The 20,017-nt window shown below is 37.2% G+C and overlaps 1 protein-coding gene across 1 annotated transcript; it reads right to left on the bottom strand.

Moving 5' to 3' along the window:
• Positions 1-932: 932 nt before the first annotated feature.
• On the bottom strand, positions 933-19,660 carry LOC121414387 (probable 2-ketogluconate reductase). Its single transcript, XM_041607543.1, has 6 exons — positions 19,599-19,660; positions 12,001-12,250; positions 8,099-8,258; positions 5,655-5,856; positions 4,132-4,304; positions 933-2,044 (listed from the first exon to the last, which is right to left on the bottom strand). The coding sequence occupies exons 2-6, from the start codon at positions 12,220-12,222 to the stop codon at positions 1,815-1,817; spliced, it is 987 nt and encodes a 328-aa protein (XP_041463477.1). The 5' UTR covers positions 12,223-12,250; positions 19,599-19,660; the 3' UTR covers positions 933-1,814.
• Between the last annotated feature and the right edge of the window lie 357 nt (positions 19,661-20,017).

Here is a 20,017-nt window from a genome sequence, read left to right as displayed (position 1 = left end):
TGTGACCATTTTATGAATACAACACTATGATTTTTACCTTTTTGTTCCTTCTCTTTTTTTCTTTCCTGTACATATACGCATATATGAATAAGTCGACAATATTTTCTTCATTTCCAAGGGGATCTACACTTTATAAGCTTTGCTTTTTAGTGGACCCCCCTCATTTCCATTCATGCTCAATATTATTCTGTTTTGTTTTTGTTTGTCGAAGTAAGAATGCTCGTCTGTAAAATTGTACTTGATTTATAATACTTTATATTACTTTGTATTATGTTTTGAATGGAAATGGAATAAAGAATTGAATGTTATTGCTGCTGTTATGAGTACCAAAGTTTGACTCTATATAATATACTAAAAAACCCTAACCAAACCCAGTATCTACAATGAACTAAATCCTCATCTTTGAAATATGAAAAAAAAAATAGTCTGCAAAGCTTGACGAAGGAAAGAGTGAACACCAAAGCACCTAGACCTCTATTCTGAACCGAAAATTCAAGAGATATTCAAATTAAAATACAGAAAGACATTGAATGCTGTTATTATTAATTATCAGAGAAATGCACCAACAGATACCCATTTGCCCCAGTTAAGGAAAATTGCCATGACTAACATCATTCTGGCTTTAATTTGCAAGCGTATTGCAAGGGCTGGGGCCCCGTAGTGCAAAAATTACCATTATGGTAACTTGCAAGGAATCCTTGATTTTGATTGGCTGTTGATCAGCGTTGCTATGGTAGTTACCATCATATGGCAAAGTTGCCGTAGCAGTTACTTTTCATTCCGACATTGCTCACAATACATCCACATGCACAGCCATGAGGCACATCATCTTTGGGAGCGCTAAAGATATAAAGGCAGAAAAAAATCAGAATAGGGATGAGATTTTTTTGGTAATGTCTACCTTTTTTGTTCCCTCTATGGAGTAAGACTATAATTATTATCCAAAATAAAAAAAAATGGTAGTCTGCAAAAACAATTCATCCCAGAATATAATTCATTTACACAAACTGCACGGACAATATAGCTTTGCCTTCATCTAATAAGATTACCACGATAATTTCTACCAGAAAAAAAATGAAAGCTTATCCGAGGCCTTTTTTTTTAAATAAATGGTAGGTCTATTATTGGAATCTGTGATCTCATCCATTTTTACCATCGATATCCATAGGCTGGCTGGAGCTTGCACACACACATGCAAACCAATCAAAAGTTATTGTGAGTTGATTTGCATAATCTGTAGCAAGATCCTCTTTAGGTTGCACCCTTAAATAAATAATGAGACACAGGAAGGACTGTGTCCAAGGCTGGCAAAGAGTTGAGTGTTATAAGTCGCGCATGACAATGTGCACGACTGTACACTAAATTCTCGCTATCGACGATAACCAAAAGTTCCCGGATGCAGCTCACGCCATTTCCTTGAGTGACCCAGTGGCCCGTATTCTGAACTCGGGTTTAAATCAAACCCTGGTTTAAAGTTGTGGTTTAACTATGGAGAGCCAATTGGAGCACATATCCCTTACAGTACACATTCAGTTTACTAACTCATATGACCATTGCTCCGATGGAAAGTCTGCACATTAGGCCAAACAAAAATTCTGACCTCCCAAAACTTAATAAACCCTAATCCTTTATATTTAAATTATTCTGAACCAAAAACTGTTACAATCCTATCTCTAACCCTATGCCCTCTCAGGTGTTCAAATCAGAGCAAATGTCGCAGGAGCAAATGTTGTGCCGCCCTTTGGTTATTGTCAATAGCGAGGATTGGTGAATATTTATTGTGGTAAAAACAGCTTTACGAAACACCTGCCTCATTACTCTCCACCATCCATGGCTGTTCTGACATCCTCCGCGGAAGCCGATGTAATCCTTGCGATGCCCTCGCGGGTGTACATGCCCACATGGGGGGAGATGATGACGTTCGGCATATGCAGGAGTGGGTGGTTGATGGGAAGGGGCTCGGGGTCGGTCACGTCCAGGGCAGCGCCCCCTATCGTACCGTCCTTCAGCGCCTGCACCAAGTCATCGGTCACAATGATGGGACCTGTCAAGCACAATGGAAAGCAATTCTGAAACATTATTTACACCACAATGATTTCCTCGTTTTCCAAGAAATTGGACTTAGACCAATAATTGTCACTGCCTGGTATTTTCGTTTATATTTCATTTCCCAAGCTCACCAGGGATGTCATAATCGATTTTGAGCTAAGATTTCATGATTTTACAAAGATAAGTTTACATTGATGTACCAGATCTAGATGTATGATAATATATAATTTTGACAATTATACCTTGATTTATTAGAATTTCTCATGAAATAATGGTTTGCTGCGAGTACTGTCTTCTACCTTTAAGGTACCATGGTCCCGTAACACAAGTGTTGGCGATCAATCTTACGCTTGATTTCCATGATTGATCATACATTGTAGTCAATGGAATCAAACGTAGAAAAATGTTCTACGATCATTGCTACGCTTTGTGTTACGGGTCCATTTCAAAAGTCAGAGCATGTTTTTTTTCCTGCAGGAATCTCATCGTCTTCCTATATGCACTGGACTTTGAATGACACTGTCACTGTTTGGCCATGAAGCAATTATAAAGCTTGATAATGATGGTCTTGTACCAAGGTGGTACATAATGGCACAAATTCACAAAGGTGGTTTTAAAAACCCACGTTTGAATCCATGGTTTATGCACATTTCCAATATAAATTACACTTTTTTTTTACAATAATGGTTTGCTGCAAGTACTATCTTCTACCTTTAAGATACCATGTCAAAAGCCAAAGCCATGTTTATCTTGCAGGAATCTCATTGTCTTCCTATATGCACTGGACTTTGAACAATACGGTCACTGTTTGGCCATGAAGCAATGATAAAACTTGATAATGATGGTCTCGTACAAAGGTACATAATATGTCTTTCTTCATTGATCAAGTGGGTGCAATGCAGGTGCCAACCTGATTATTATGAAGTCTGAAAATCAGTATTTCGGTAAGAAAATCAGTATTTTCACAGAAATGCCAGAGGACATCACATAAACTGAAACTTTCGAAATCAGTAATTTGCATGAAACCACCAGTATTCAAAACCAGTACTACTTGGCAACTCTGTTAACCCTGTCCTAACTGTGCTATTTCAGACCAGGATATACTGGGAGGGGGGGTCAATTCCCCCCCCCCAGATCTCCTCCGCTGATTGCACGATTGCGGAGAAAATTTGCACGCATGTAAAGCCGGATGTAAACTACAAGACTTTATTGTAAAATTTTGCAAAAAACTTATTAATTATTTAACGATTAAATAATTATGCAAATAAGTATGAAATCTGCCCTTTGAACTTTGTGTGTATGTTTTTGCCTTTCATTCAATTTATATTGCTAGTAGAATGCTAATTTTGGTGGGAGTATCAATTATTACATTTCTAACAAGTATCTACAAAATTTCTTATGTATTTCCTTTTTTAAAAAAAATTATCATGTATTTCTATGTTCCTTCAAACATTTTATTTTTTTGTTTTTTCCCATGAAGTTTGTCGGGTACCCTTTTGGCGATCATAAATAACCTACATCCATTTAAACAAACAAAAGTAAAAATAATAACACATTCATGACTTTTGTGGTTGAAAATCACAATTTGCTTTGACTTTGTACAAGCTAGGAATCACATTTTCGAGCAATTTTGGGTCTAACAGGCACTTAAAATGTTGCATAATTTTGGAACCGCATACCTTGGCATCACAAATTCTGGTCTCAAAGATGAGTAAAAAGTCCGAATGCGACGGCGTGGTCACGAAATTTCTCAGGGGGGTCCATTTGGCACCCCTTGACAAATTTCTTTGACCCCCCCCCAGTTTAATAAGGGTTAACTACAGGGAATAATTTTGCTTCACAAATTCGAATAGCATTTTTGGTTATAAGAGAAAAGCTCTCAACTGCGTAATGTACAGTCTTATGTAAAAATATGCTTAACAAAAGACTTTATGCATAGTAGTCTTTCAAAAATGTGGAGCAAATTGCGATGCGATAACAGGAAAACTATTCCCTGAGCTGGATATATTTGTCCACTCAAACTCATTTCTAAATTGTTAGCATAGAAATGTATCTTTTGGTCCATACATATCAACAACCCACCTCTAGATACATTGATGATAATGGCAGATGCTTTCATGAGTTTCATTTGATCCCTTCCCATCATGCCCCTGGTTTCCTCCGTCAGGGGTGGGGTCAGCATCAGGTAGTCGACATGAGGCAGAAGATCTTCTAACGTTGGGCAATATGTCGCTCCGACCTCAACATCGTCATCTCTACATGGTGGGGAGACAAACAATAGACAGTCATGGCCCGTCGTTCCGTGCAAGCCTCGTGTGTGACTTGCGGGGAACTACTTCTATCCCCCTTGACGGTATTGCGCATGCAACTCACATGTAGAAACACACGCAAGTCTGATTTGCAAGCAGAGAAGTTCTGGGGCCTGTTGCAGAAAACTTTTTACAGGAGAAAACTGTGGTAAAAACTGAAAACTAAGGTCAGATTTCTGCCATTCACTTTAACACAGGGCAAAAAGTCCGGTAAAAACAACCTGAGTTTTCTCAGGTAAAAAGTTTTATGCAACGGGCCCCTGAACATGTTCCAAACTCTTTTTTGTGGGTGAGTGGCCGGCAATCACCCGCACGGCTTGCATGGAATGATGTGACAGGAACTTTATAAGGAACGATATAAGCTTATTTCAATCAGTTTATTATAATTTTGGTCTAATTGACGTTTGGCCTAAACACACTGGCCCGTATTCTGAGGTCGGGTTTAACTTAAACTCAGGTTTAAAGTTGTAGTTTAAGTATGGGAAGCCAAAAGTATCAAAATTTTTTTAAGTTGTATGTTTCTTATGTTTACTGTGCTCTTTCCTGATTCATCGATGGTGAAGACAATCATCTATTTATACTTCCTACACAATTATAAACGATTTGAGAGCAGAATGAGCTGAAAGTATGATATATCTACTGTTAGTGATTATGTAAAAATTGGCTGTCCATACTTAAACCACAACTTTAAACCTAAGTTTGAGGTAAACCAGACTTCAGAATACGGGCCACTTAGTCTAATAATCATAAGGGATTAGAACACATCTATAAGAACGAATATCATACATCATATGTACGCCCCCAAAATTGAAATATTTCCTTGTTATTATGATAATTTTCAAGAAGAATCAATAGTAGGCATGTGGTACACAAAAGTCAGGGGTATTCATATTGTTTTATGGAGCACTAAAGCAATGCATTTATTATGCCATATCTCGGTAGAGCATAATGAAAAACAACCCCACCCACATGTAATAGTCATTACCCACAACTCAAATAAGCTGGCAATGGACACATGGAGGGGAGGACCAAGATTAATGTACTAAGTATTCATCACATAATAATTATACTTAATACATAAACGACACCTACAAGTAGTTACCAGAAAAAAGGGGTAAAAGAGGAAAACAAATAAAATGAGTAAGTTAGAATGAAAATGAAAACGACATAAAAGACAAAACAAAAAAAGGCAAGGGGGGGGAGATCAAGGGAGAAAAAAATACAGGGCATATTAAAGAACAGAATAGAAAACATAATTCACGCAATCATCTTGCAATTGATAGCGCCATCACTCACCGTCTATGCCGATTGTGGTACAAGACTTTCATCTGAAAACCTTTGGCTCGTTTGGCTACTTCAAACCCAATCCATCCCATTCCCACAATGCCAAGGGTGGCGTGATGAACGTCATGACCGATAAGCCTTAAAGGTACCTCCCAAGACGTAGACGCCTCCTCCTCCACAGACGACCCCGTGTAAGTTTTGGCTACTTCAACGACTGCAGGCATACGAGACAAAGGACAATACTTTATCAGCTCATGAATTAGTCTACATTCTACGGTACATGTAGGCACAGACTACAACTTTGCATTTTCAAGTCTGAGAATATTGCACAAAACTTTAGCAATATGTGTAACGTGGAAGAAAACACAGGGTTTGCCAAGCATCAGCTTACACACTCTGACCTTGCATTTAAATAGGTCTATTTTTGACGATTCGGAGGGGTTTTTCGTCACGAAAAACTGCCAGCGAAAATTTACTGAAAAGTCTTCTGTATCAAATGCGCTGATGTCTATTGGCAGGGCATCAGACTCGTAAAGGCAAAAGCTAAAGCCTCTGCCTAGACCATACCTACATGTAGGCTATATTGGAAATTATTGAATCGGGATAAAAATTTAGTTGATAATATCCCAAACCGTTTTTGATGGAAAACATCCATCTTAATCAGATGGACTGATTTCTCTTACACTCTAGATAAATCAGTGAACCATTTCAGATGTTGATTGCGTAATCCAGCCACAAGAAGGGAGGGGCGGGTTACCTGACAAATATGTCTTTGGACTGATATTTCCCACCCTGGCCTGTACTAGAGAGTTTTCGCATTTACTACAGAGAAACTCTCTAAAACGCATCGATTCCTTTAAAATATGCAATCAAAATCACAACTGAGAGAGCTGAGGTGCTTTTGTCAAAAGTTGGTCAAGAGTCGAGAGATTCTGATGCCGTCCCGGTCTACAAAGGTTTCATAGGAATTGTGCAATTGAGAATTTCCCCATTTGTAATGCGAAAAGTCTGGACTGACGTCTCCACAACATGGGACAATCATATTTCTTCAATCCTTCCTGTTCTACTCTTTCTCCTCCTCTTCATCCTCTTCTTCTCAGAACTTATTCTTCTTCCTCTTCCCCTCCTCCTCTTCTCTTTTTCTTCTTCTTATTCTCCTCATATTTCTTCTTTTCCTTTTCACTGTCACTATCCATTATATTTATAATCAATATTATTCAACACATATACTGATTTCTGAAAGTCCCATAGACCTTGTAAAGAGACCAAATGGTTCCAATAGACAGGGGATGAAATGGTACAATCATCAGTTTTATGGCTACCTTTATGATCTTGCTTGTTCTTACCTCAAAAATTCTCATTTACAACTTGAAATTTGACGTGTCCAACACAGATGCCCCCGCTCAATGCGATCAGAAATTCATTCAATATGATTGAACTTTAAATTGTGCAGAAACCAATATGCACATATATAATGAATAAATTTAGACCTTTGAATCAACTCGCATGTATAATGAGCTGTGAGCTTTGACCTGCGAACTTCAAATTCGAACATAATAGCCTGTATTTTTGGTGTTACAGTGTAACTACCCACCAACCAAAATTGTTTAAAATCCATTACATATTTCTCGAGTTATTGCGTGGAAACCAACTTGCATATTTAATGAGCTGTGACCTTTAACCTATGACCAGCGGATTCCAAAATCGAATTAAGCCTATATTCTGGTGTCATCTAAGTACACACCAAAGATTTTAAAAATCCATTAAATTGAGTAATTGTGCAGAAACCAAGTAGGGGGGCGGACAGACGGAAGGAAGGACAGGGGCAACGCTTAATGCCCCCTCTGGACTTCCTCGGCGGGGGCACAATACAGTTCCAACATCTGGAAAACTCATATGTTCTTCTTCTAGTCCTTCTCCTTCACTTCGTACCTTAACTCGCTATGGTCAAGGTGCATGATTTTGCAGTTATAGTACTCCTGCACTTTGGAATAATCTCCCTCTACATATCCATCAGTGCACCTCTCTTGAATCCTTCATATCTCTCCTCAAAACATATATTTTCAATTGCAATTGTAACTGTAGATCTCCCTTATTACCTTTCTTGGGCAGAGGTGTGAGTGGTCACTAAAATCCGAAAAAAGCTGAAGAGTGTTGAAAAAGTCTGAAAAAGAAACACCTCTCATACTTTTTGAACAGAGGAAAGCCAAAAATGAGCTGAAATTAAGCTGAAACCCCCCCGGAAATCTGATAAAAATCTGACCTCTAACACCCCTGATTAGACTTGATTCCTGTACATGTTCTCTAATTTGTATTATGATTTTGTGTTTTAATTCCTATGTAAAGCGCAAAGAAACACATGCTCAAAGCGCTATATAAATGCAACGTATTACTATTATCATTACTTTTATCATCAGTCACCTCCCGTTTTCATCAAATCGTAAATATTTACTTACATTCCATTATACGCCTGCTAGCCATCATCATAAGTAGGAAGCCCTGATCTGCCGTGGTTTCGGCTGTGACTGAACCCGAGACACTGTATACCTTAACGTTGAACTTTCGGAGTAGCGGTATATCGATGTGGCTAATTCCCGTGCTTATCGTCACCAGAGCCTAATTGCGACAAGACACAAGGTAGTGTGGATAAAAGCTGTTATCTGGGTCATGTAACACAAAGTATAGTAATTGATTGTGGTTCTGAATTCTATGGTTGTTTTCAATGACTATTGTGTATGATAGATTTGTTGGTGTTCATCCGAACCGTCGTATCAGTCAATCAAAGGAAAAGTCCTATCAAATAATCATAGCTAAATTTCTCGACAGCAACTTACTTCAGTTTCTGAGAAATGAGGCGATTTCCACGCGATGCCATACAAATTGTTGATAAAATGAGCCAATCCCTATGGAAATGTGTACTGTAGCAAGCAAACAACAGCTGCGCGCACTTAATATGCGAATGAGCAGTTAGCCAAACCGTCGTATCGGTACTGCATTGACTTTGCACATGAAAAAGTGATGCAACATTTTGACTATTAAACCAGGATTGTTGTATCCCCTCTGGTGTTTTTGTACAGGGGAAATCTAAATCGCTCAAACCAAAATTACAAACATGTAGCTCTTTTGCGATATTTTCTCTGATCTTTGGTTTTGTGTAAACAATAAAAATACCAATGTCAAGCAATTGCCTTGGTCTTTCCAATCATGTATTTTCTAGCAATGAATATGTTGTATAAAGGCTGGGGAACTACATGTAAGTGTGAAAATTATAGTAAACTTATAGTAAACTCTGAAATACGTTTGCACCATCGTATGTGTGATATGATGGTTTGGATGACCTATGACAATTCATTTGCACTCTCCACATGATCATTTTACTGGGCCCTGATCATGTCCTGTAGTGTTGCCATTTGGGGATCTTGAGAAGCCTTTGGGGATGGAAAAAAATTATTTGGGGTTAAAGTAAATTTGGGGAATTTTCATGTAGTTTAGGGGATTTTTGAAGATTTTGATGAAAAAGTACCAAGATTTTTTATTTTTCAGTAATATGATGCTAAAATGCATGGAGATATATTACTCTCTCATGCTAAAATACGCAGATCATCCGCAATTCCACAGATGAATTCATTACATTGAACTTCATTGGTAAATGAATGGTACATGTACATGTAAATGGTGGGGTTGCCAATCTACTTTGCATCGAAACCTTAAAAAAAAAATCTGTGTATGGTATGAACAAATAAACACATATTAACTCATTTTGGGCAATAACCATGATGTTTTTAATCAATTATTTTGATTTTGAAAATTTGGGGATTTAGGATCCAATTTGGGGATTTAGGATCCAATTTGGGGACTTGGCAACACTGATGCACTGTACAGAAAACAGAAACAAGAAGATTACACACCGCACAATCAAGGCTCTCCGCACAACTTTATTTTGGGATACATAGGCCTACTTACAAACCCCCCTCTTTCAAAACCGTTCCAAGACCCCTGCATAGATTTACAGCAATTGGAAATTAAGACACGGACACTAACTCACTGAAACATAATTATAGACCTAATAAATCATAGAATTCCAAATCAAACCATATCAACCTCTTTTCTAAAATACATGGCTATATCATGGATAAAATATTACGGTAGTCTTCAGATTGTTGTATCAAAATACAAAAATAAAAAAATACAAAAATAAAAAATAAGGAGCTTTTGCTTTGCATGATGGATGCCTATACGACAATTAACAATCATATCCGTGTCGTCGGGTGTAACGGTACTTACATCCTAGAATTAATTATGAATTTTAAAGATTTTTTAAGGACCGGACATACTTGCATCGATGTAATGAAATAGTATCACATGACCAAAACTGTATGGTTGTATTGTTTTATTGTGTCTGCACGACCCAGATTCACCCTGAAAAGAGTCGTTAAATCTGTAGGACAGCTAGACAAAACTTCAGAGTTGATGCATTCACAGATCAGGCGCCTGTTGCAGAAAGAGTTGCATTCAATCGCAACTCTAAAAATCATGCATAACAGTATGCATTTGGGACTTGCGATTGATTTTATGACTTGCGTTTAAACAAATCTGCAACGGACCCCTCGGTCTTGGTCAGGATATGCTCTGCTGAGAATTCATCTGGCTTTGTGGAATCCGCACAATAGACCGATGGTGGCCATAGGAATGACGTTGGTTGGCCCGATGCTCAACTTTAATAAGCATCTATAAAAAAAAATTGACCCTGTGGCACATATTCTTAAGTGAGGTTTATCAGACCATGGTTTAACTCTGTGCTAAAATTATGGGAAGCCAAAAGTGTCAACAATTCTATTAAAGCTGTATGTTTCTTACGTTTACTGTCCTCTCTCCTGATTCATCGATTGTGAAGACAATCATCCATCTATACTTCCTAGACAATTATGAATGATTTGAGAGCCAAAAGAGATGAAATATGCTTTATCTACTGTTAGTGAATTATGTAGCAATTGGCTTGCAAGAGTCTTGCATGTAAACTTTAACGTTGACCTGAAAATGACCTTTGACCTTACCATGTGACCTCTGACTGCAGCATAACATGCAGGTCTCCCAAATCCACATTACGTCAAACTTTCCTTTGAAACAATACCACAGTTCGGATTGCGAACTGCGGTGTTGTACCCCATTTTCCATTTGGATCTCCTAAAAATCATTTCCAAGCCCTTATCAAATGCGCTTGGCCAAGTAATCCAGGGGTAATCCCCGCTGTCTCAATTTCACCCCCACAGGCCAGTATATGAGCGTTGAGCAAAGGACAAAAAGATAAACAACAGCTGCGCTATTACATGTACGTAAGACTTCTCTGCCTGTAGTAGGACCTTCGGAATGAAATTAGTGTATTCCATATTTAATCACGTTTTCAAAGGCATATTGTATTCAGTAACCCAATGTTAGTCCATTTTCAATTTCGAACGAAGAAAATCGACCTCGGAATAAGGAAAATAAGCGAATAAAAATGACGGCATGCTTACAGGGACCGCACTCAGTGCTGCGCATGCATCCCATCGTGTGTGGCCCCCTGCTGTGATTGTATATGCCGGGCTGTTGTTTTATCTTCGGACCAACGTCAAGAAACAGGTGTTTTGATACTTAAATTGCTTTCTTGAGGTAATTACGGCTGGAGAAGAGAATTGATGAGAAGGGGAACTGGGGTATAGTGTTCTCAAATGGAAGTTTTTCGTCATGATCTACCATCCAAGTTTGGTTGAAAAGCGACTTACGGTTGTGGAGTTATGTGTCATTAGATTTGTGATGGACGGATCACATTTGGATCCCTAAGTCTCGCCTTCACCTCTGGTGGGCGAGACAAAAAACAATCAGAAAATCGGGTTTCCGCCGAATGTTGGATCTAACGTAACTGCTAATACGTTGTCTGAACGTATGGGCCTCCAAGCTCTTCAGTCTATGTATTGGTGAGTGAGCCAATGCAGTTCAGTTGAACAACCAAAATACAGAGACTGAAGCTTTTGGTCTAAACATGCAGGTCCCCCAAGCCCATCTACTATCCAAGTTTGGTTGAAAAGCGCTCACGGATGTGGAGTTATATGTCATTAGGTTTGTGACGGACGATGGATGGATGACGGACGACATTTGGATCTTTAAGTCTCGCCTTCACCTCTGGTGGGCGAGACAAAAACTGGTAAAAACTGAAAACTAAGGTTAGTCTGATTTTTGCCATTGACTTTAACACAAGGTAAAAACTCCAGTAAAAACAACCTAAGTTTTCTCAGGTAAAAAGTTTTATGCAACAGGCTCCTTGTAACTAATGCAATTACAGCCAGGTTGTAAATCTAAACCTATTCAAAATACAGCCTACCTTCAAATTCCTTGACTTCCTTAAAAACTCTTCATTGATTTCCATTCCATTATCAGCAGGCGAAAGGATGATGACTTTTAGTTTGTCGTAGAAGGATTCTCTGTCCTTATCGAAGTCCGTCAAAAAAACGATGTTGTAATCCTCCCTCAACCGTTTCAGATGCGGTGAAGCTGTAAATGAAACCTCAGAAATCACGGACAGGATCCAACGCTCATCAGCCATTTTGTAAAATATGATTCAATTTCAGGCCCTGGAGGATGAAAAAAAAAGGCCCAAACAATAATTTCCAAAACCTGTTTAGCATTAAAGGTATTGTTTAACTTTGTGAGCAGCCGATTAATTCTCAAACCAAGATGAAACATGTGTACAAGTGCATGTACATGTATTAGAACTAATAAACCCTGAAAACAACCATTATTGAGAATAAAAAGCTAAAACTACAAGGCAAACCCTGATTTTGTAAATAGGCATCTTATAGACACCTAAATAATACACATAAGTGTATGGGATGAAATTAAGATGGTGTTTCCGGTCACTATATATTTCAATTTTTGAAGCACTAAATAATCATTTTCGAATGCAATTTTTTCTGGGCTTCATTTTTGGAATGTATCACAGACACAGGTGACAAGTGTGACCTTCTAGCTCAGATTTTTTAACAGTCAAACCAATCACTTTAATAAAATGAAAGCAACTTGTGATTGATTGATTGGTGGGGATTTGTTTTACCTGACTGCTAAGAAAGCATAAATGCTTGTCAGCAAGCAACCAGAGGACCGACGGCTTACGGTTCTCTGCAAAGGACCTAGTAATGAGGATTAATGCCTTTCCAAAGGGCACTAGTGAACCAAGTGGGAATCAAACCCGGGTCACCGGAATACGAATCCCCCGCTTTACCGACTGAGCTATCGGGCCTCCATGTCTACATAATTTAATCGTACAGAGACAGATACCATTACGATCGTCATCCAAAAGATTTGTATACACATAGATAGCAATAAGTACTATGAAATCGTTAGTACAATGTTCATTAAACCCTATTTCAACTGGGCTATTTCAGACCTGGATAAACCGGGAAGGGGAGAGACAATTTACCCCCCTCCCCGATCAAAAAAATTGACACGTGTGTAGAGCCCGATGAAAGTGCAAGACTGTATAGTAAAATATTCCAAAAATTAATAGTTTATATTCATTTTATAATTAATCACGTAAATGAGAGTATGAAATTTGCCCTAACTTTGGTACATATTGAGTATGTTTTTTACCTGTAACTCACTTAATTTAGCTAGTAGAATGCTAAATTTTTAGTGCAAGTATCATTTTTTACATTTATAGCATTATGTATATATTTTATTGTTTTTTAATTTCTTATCTATTTCTTTGTATTTTCAAACCTTTGATTTTTTCTGAACTTTGTCGGGGACCAGTTTGCGTCTTTGCGAACATAAATAGTATCAAATAAATCCATTTAAACCACAAAAGTAAAAATAATCATACATTCATGATTTTTGGTTGAAAAACAAAATTTGCATTGACTTTGTACACGGAATCAGTTTTTGAGGTGGGGGGGGGGGGGGCACTGAGTTTTATACTCAGTTTTTCTGTTCCAAGGCATAGCATTTGTATCTTATTGAGAAAAAGAACAAAACAGGGAAAGAAAGCCACTCCAAAGCATAGCATTTTCTTCGTTTCGAGAAAAAAGATGGAGGAATTTTTTTTTTCTTTTTACAATAAAACCGCCCCAAAGCCCCCATTTTTGGTCTCACCCGCTGCACATATCTACCACTTTTTTTCAACTCTTTTGCAGGTCTTCTTATTAGATTTGGGCACATACAGTTGAGGCCAGAAGGAAATTCAAACAAAAGTTGACACTTGCCAAACATCATAAAATTTATTGTATCTTATGAAATATTTGTGCTATCATGACGAATTTAATATCAAACAAATGAGTACGTCATTACCCCTTAATCACATAGCTTTGGCATTAGGAGCTGAAAAATGTTTAGGTGTCATTTTTTCCCCAAGAATCTTCATATTTTAGACAAATTAAAGATAAAAACTTGACAAAAACTTTTCATATTTGTGCTAATTACTTCTCAACACAAACATTTCAGATGACAATTTTTTGTTCAGTGGTGACATATCATGATAGAAAGTGTAATATAAATCATATATTTGAATTTCTATATTTCTATCAAACAATTTTTGAAAATATAATAACAAACAATAGAATACATTTGGCATGAATATAATTTTTTTTCTTCAAAGAAAATTTCCCCTGAAATATACTTTAATCCCAATGGCATCCCAATCATGTAATGAGCTCAATATGCCCTATCATTTGATACCAAATTTGGCATGGTAGCATTTATATTTCTAAAGATATATCAAATGTTACAATGTCTGTCAAGCGAACAAATTTCACTGAATTCCATGGGTGTATGTAAACTTTCGGCCTCAACTGTACGCGTATAAGAAGACAAGGGGCACTGCACAGACTGAGCTTACCTAGGGATACCAAGGGAAGTTTCTGAATGTAGGCATGTTATGCCTCTGTATTCAGTTCTAGGTTTTTCCTCCTCAAGATGGCTGGCTCACTTCCGGGAACAGGGCTTTCGTAGTCATATTTTATTGGCTCATTTTTCCAGCATCTATCCAGGGCAGCTTCAAAACTGTGCACACTTGGGGCAGTGACAACATCATTATTTAGGCTATTCCATGTCTTACGTATTCTAACATAAAAATAATTCCTTTATTTTTGGGTCTTTGTCCTTTATATGAACAATTTTTTACTGTGACCTCTGGTATGTTCACTATATTTTTCTTCTAGATTAAGTTTTGTACATTGATCATAACTATTAAAGTGTTTATATGTTTCAATCATATCACCCCTAACTCTTCGATACACCAGAGTTGGGATTTTTAACTGTTTTAGTCGTTGTGGATAGGAAAGCTTCCTTAATTCAGGGACTAATATTGTTGCCCTTCTTTGTACGTTTTTGTATATGTTTCTTCAGTCAGAGTTCCACACAGCATGGGCATACTCAACTTGTGGTCGGACAAGCGACTTATATAACAAAGCAAAGTTATTTTTGTCTAGATAAACAAAAGTTTGCTGATCAAGCCCATAACCCTGTTAGCCTTGTTTATCTTGGATTGAATGTGTTCTTCAAAGCTGAGTTTTTCATCAATTACAACACCCAAGTCCCTTTCGGAGGTTACATGTTCAAGCGCATCATTCATTAAAGTGTATGGAAAAGCTTCCTGCTGGTCCTGCGTGTTACCAATAGAGAGTACACTACATTCTAGGGGTTGAATTTCAGCAGCCATTTTTCTGACCAGCATTTCAGATGGTCAAGATCTCTCTGGAGTGAATTGGAATCATTCTGATCTCTCATAAACTTGAATAGCTTGGTATCATCAGCAAAAGATAAACATTACTTTCAGTAACATCTGGAAGATCACTGATATATAACAAAATAACACGGGGCCAAGGACACTCCCTTGCGGAATGCCGCTATCTACATGACCCAAACTTTAGAACTCGCCATTCACACACACACCCTCTGTCTCCTTCCAACAAGGAATGCCTCGATCCAACTAACCATGCGTTCATTCATACCAAAACTACGGACCTTTTCAAGCAGTCGACGGTGAGGTACTGTGGAAAGTTGAGTCGTATCAAAGGCCTTCATAAAATCTAAATAAATTACATCAATTGTACCCCTTTCTTCAAGAGCTTTAGACCACTCATCAACAACATTAAGCAATTGCAGCATCGTAGAACGACCAGGCAAAAACCCATACCGCCTATCACTGAAAAATCCATTTGAATTCATATGATCAAAGATCTCATTGCGTAAAATGGATTCCAAAAGTTTACAAGCTATACATGTGAGGCTTCTTGGACTATAATTTGATGGAAGCGACCTATCGCCTTTTTTAAAAACGGCACTCACATTGGCAGATTTTCAGTCACAGGGAACAACACCTTTCTGTAAAAGAGGTTTGATAAATGATAGGGCACCTTTTTTCTATGGGTGTAGATCTAGAGTACGGTATATTACTATGGAATGAAAGACAGTGAAGGAGCAGATACTAAGTTACTAGGCCTAAATACTAGGTAATTATTAAAAGTGACAGAAAATTCATTTCCCTTTTTTTACAGTATTTTACTCTCCATTCTTACTGCAGTTGTATTTTTTGCCAAGGCTACATCACACACATCAAAATATGCATGATGTACATGTAACCTTGCAATGGCGAGAAACAAAGAAAACAAGATGGTGACATAAACATCGTGGCAAGTTTTCCCCGTCTTTTCATAATATTTTTCTTGCTTTTTTAATGAATTCTTGTTTAGAAATGAAATCAATATCGTAGAAATGTTGGAAATTAAGTTTTATCCCATTTGCATGATTTAGGGCCAGATATTTCAGAAGTAGAAATCTCGGGAGCGAAAGTTTAATTTTTTTCCCGGTACACGTATGAATGGGACGCAATCCCTGGCTCCGTGGAGAGTAAGCATATAGTACGTTAGTAACTGATTTTTACTCTCTAGAAGCCTCCTGGCTACATACACTGGCAAATCTTCCAATCAACATTGACCAAAGCAATTGAGGAGTTCATACCCTCTGTTTTCAAAGGCATAATTGTGATATAATCCACAAATCCAAACTGGGTATTATTGAGCGTGATCGGTTCATCACGGACGGACATTTGATAGATTTTGAAAGTTTTGAAGGCTTGTAACAAATTAGGAATAAGATGAACAAGGTTCCTTTGTGTTTTGTAGTGAAGGGTAGGACAAAGTATGCTGAATGATGAAAAAAGTTTGTTGCCATGGTTACCTATAAACATAGGTATCCACTAAATGTGCCATATCACGGACGGACATGATAGAAATGTGGTTTTTAGAATTTTTGTACATTTTTATTGTTTCTATCTAAACAGCTTAACATGGACCAATAATTGTTAATGCAACTAACACTCTGGTATGTTAGCTTCTATGTTCAGCAAATTGAATTCTTAACCAATATCAAAGTTCTGAGAGAATTGCAAATATTTTCCATCACGGACGGACATCTCGGACGGACATCACGGACGGACACAATAAAAATACATTGGAAGTACCCTGTAAGAAGTTCTTAATACTTTCTTGGGGGAACAAATGCTATTGTATTGATGATTTGTACATATCTTAATATTATCAAACATTATTAGTTGCACAATCGAGTTGCTACAACTTCAATCAAGTTGCTGCAACTTGATTTAAGATGTATAGCAACTTGTTTTCTATGCTAGACGCACAGTATAATCTAGACATATGATTGCTCTAAACACAGTTCTTGTCAAATTAAGAATATTGTCTTTTTAAATTGTAGAATACTAGGTTCCAAATCAACAGCTAGTTGATCAATGATCATGTTGATACAAGTATTTTTATGATCTTGATGATTTTTAGGCATTAATTTTCCAAGAGCAAAGAGGGGATTTTTTAAGGTCAAAAATCTAAATCGAAAAGATCAACAGGTCGCTGATCCTTATGCTTGTTTGTTGGATCAACACTTGTCGGGGCTCTCTTTAAATCCATCTTTTGCACATATCAAAGTTGAGACACCCCATAATATCAACAGCCCTCATGTATTTAGGCACTGACCGAATCCAAAATTGAAATTGATATACCAATCCAAAGCTTATTAAAACTTTTAAACACTGCAGTGCAAGCTTTATGCATTTTCAGTTTACCAGATATTAAGCGATTTGCTTAAAATTAGCTCCATAATGAACTTCAAAAAAGGTATTCATGTAATTTTCACAAGCCTCAAGACTGTGATGTCATGTTCTATTAGAAGCATTGTGAATCCATAGGTTTGAACATGGAAAAATTGATTTTTCTGCTAATATCAGATTATGCATTGCATTCTACTTTCTTCTCCATCACTTTCTGCAAGCTTGAATTGATGAAATCTACAGCTTTGGACTTGTTCTTGCCATATTTTATTACCTGCTTTTTTGGCGTATACATGTACATGCAGCTTTCCAACCCTATCTGCATTCCAATAATTTGTAACAATTTTTCCTGACAAAAATATAGCCCCAATAACGGCCAAACAAAGATATCACAAAAAAATGTGACGAGTTGTAGGTAGCTACTCCATTTGAGTTCTGAATAATTCTCAGAGCCACTTCTCACTGCAATTAGAAGCTAAAATTAAATTCATAATCTGCTCAGCAAAGTTTCTCATTTGCATATATGAATCTTTCCACAAGTATTTCACTTGTCCGTCTGTGAGGAAATTAATGTCCGTCCGTGATCATTTTTGATTGATTTATTGTATGCATAAAATGTATGGATTTTAGCTATGTTCAAATAAAATGATATACAAAGTCCAGTGAAATACTTCCACACAATTTTATTTCTGTTTTTATTCTGATAAAGAATAAAAAGCTGAATCCATAGACATTATCCTAATAAAAATGATCCCGGACGGACATTAATTTCATCACGGACGGACAGAAATGTTAACATCTACAAGGAAAGTTTACTTCCCATATTTTCTTCCTATTAATTTATGTTTGATGATAGATTAATGTTCAGAGTGCAAGACCATTGAAAAAATTGGAGTAACTTTGAAAACAATAAAACTAGAGTGAATTGAATTTGAGTGAATTAATTTTGTCCGTCCGTGATGAAATTAATGTCCGTCCGTGATCATTTTTTATTGAAGTTATGATATGGATAAAATGTATGGATTTCAGCTATGTTCAAATAAAATGATGTACAGTGTTTAGAGAGATATCTATACACCTTTTTATTTTTTATTTCTATTCTGATAAAGAATAAAAACACTTTTCATCTTTTTTTCCATCACGGACGGAAATTTCAAAATGGAAATGTTTTGGCAGCTTTCTGCGCCCCTTGGTGAGTTGGATCGAAAGAAGTTTTTCTTATTCATGATATTGCTGATACAAAGTATTAATCAATTCTTTATTTCCTTGGAATATTATTCTAACGATTGCTGAATATGTTATGGATATATGTTTCGGAACTTGATTGATATTGATGTGCTTTTTGTTTATATTACGTAAATATACTAAGTGACATGACAATTGGTTATGAATGATGAGAAATAGTTAAGAATTATCGTATGAAATGTTTTCATTAATGCTTCTTGTTTGAAATGTCACAGAATAACTAAAAGAATAACTTAATAAGACTTGATTAATGTTTAATTGGATAAGATATTATTGCAAATTTGCAATGTACATATTCGTTATGAAATTAATTGTTTGAACTGTTCAATGTTTCACGGCACTGTTTGGAATAAACTTTCAACATCCGTCTAAACGTATCTTTTGACTGTTTGACTTTGTCTAAATAACTTGGTGGCAGGTACACTAAAAATACAGGCCTATCATGACCACCATCACCACCAAGTACCACAATTAGTGTCAATTTTTTTATCACGATTATGCCCTAAAAAGAGTTCAGGCTCAACTATGTCAACTGGCAATCTCTGAAAAAGGAATCTGAAGTTAATAGAAGAAAGCAGTGAGCCTAGTCTATGGCTTCTGCTAGTTTTAGTATAACTAACCTCGCAATTGGCATGCTTGTGTGTCATCGACGCGATGATGTCGCTTCTTCGATTCTTGGGGGCGTTCCGGGCCGCGCGTTTCCGTTTTACACCCTGGCGAAGGCATTTTCCGGAAAAGTAGCCAAAAAGCGACTAGTGAAGAGTCTACGTCTACGTTTGTTTACATTATCAGCTGGGCGCGCGATCCAAAGTCCGCACCGAAGCATAGAGATATAATATACATCTCTATGCACCGAAGTTATCCGCTGATACCAATGCAGCTGAGCTTATACTTTCCAGGTTCAATACGAATGTTTGCCTTGATCATTTGCCTTGCCGATTTGCTGATGTCTGTCTTTCTCTCTATCTGTCTATATATCTATCTCTCAAATTCTATCTCTATCTATCTATGTAACTGCAGTATCTATCTATCTAATAAT

The sequence above is a fragment of the Lytechinus variegatus genome, chromosome 4, assembly GCF_018143015.1.
Source record: "Lytechinus variegatus isolate NC3 chromosome 4, Lvar_3.0, whole genome shotgun sequence".
NCBI lineage: Eukaryota > Metazoa > Echinodermata > Echinoidea > Temnopleuroida > Toxopneustidae > Lytechinus > Lytechinus variegatus.
The sequence above is the reverse complement of the archived record's forward strand: the minus strand, read 5'-3'. Positions and strand labels throughout refer to the sequence as shown.

Excerpts from the sequence above, each read along its gene's own strand:
- LOC121414387 (XM_041607543.1), bottom strand. The coding sequence starts at position 12,222 with ATGGCTGATGAGCGTTGGATCCTGTCCGTGATTTCTGAGGTTTCATTT. Across the intron at positions 5,857-8,098 it reads TAGCAGGCGTATAATGGAAT|TCGTTGAAGTAGCCAAAACT; the intron begins GTAAGTAAATAT and ends GTATGCCTGCAG. Across the intron at positions 4,305-5,654 it reads TACCACAATCGGCATAGACG|AGATGACGATGTTGAGGTCG; the intron begins GTGAGTGATGGC and ends CCCACCATGTAG.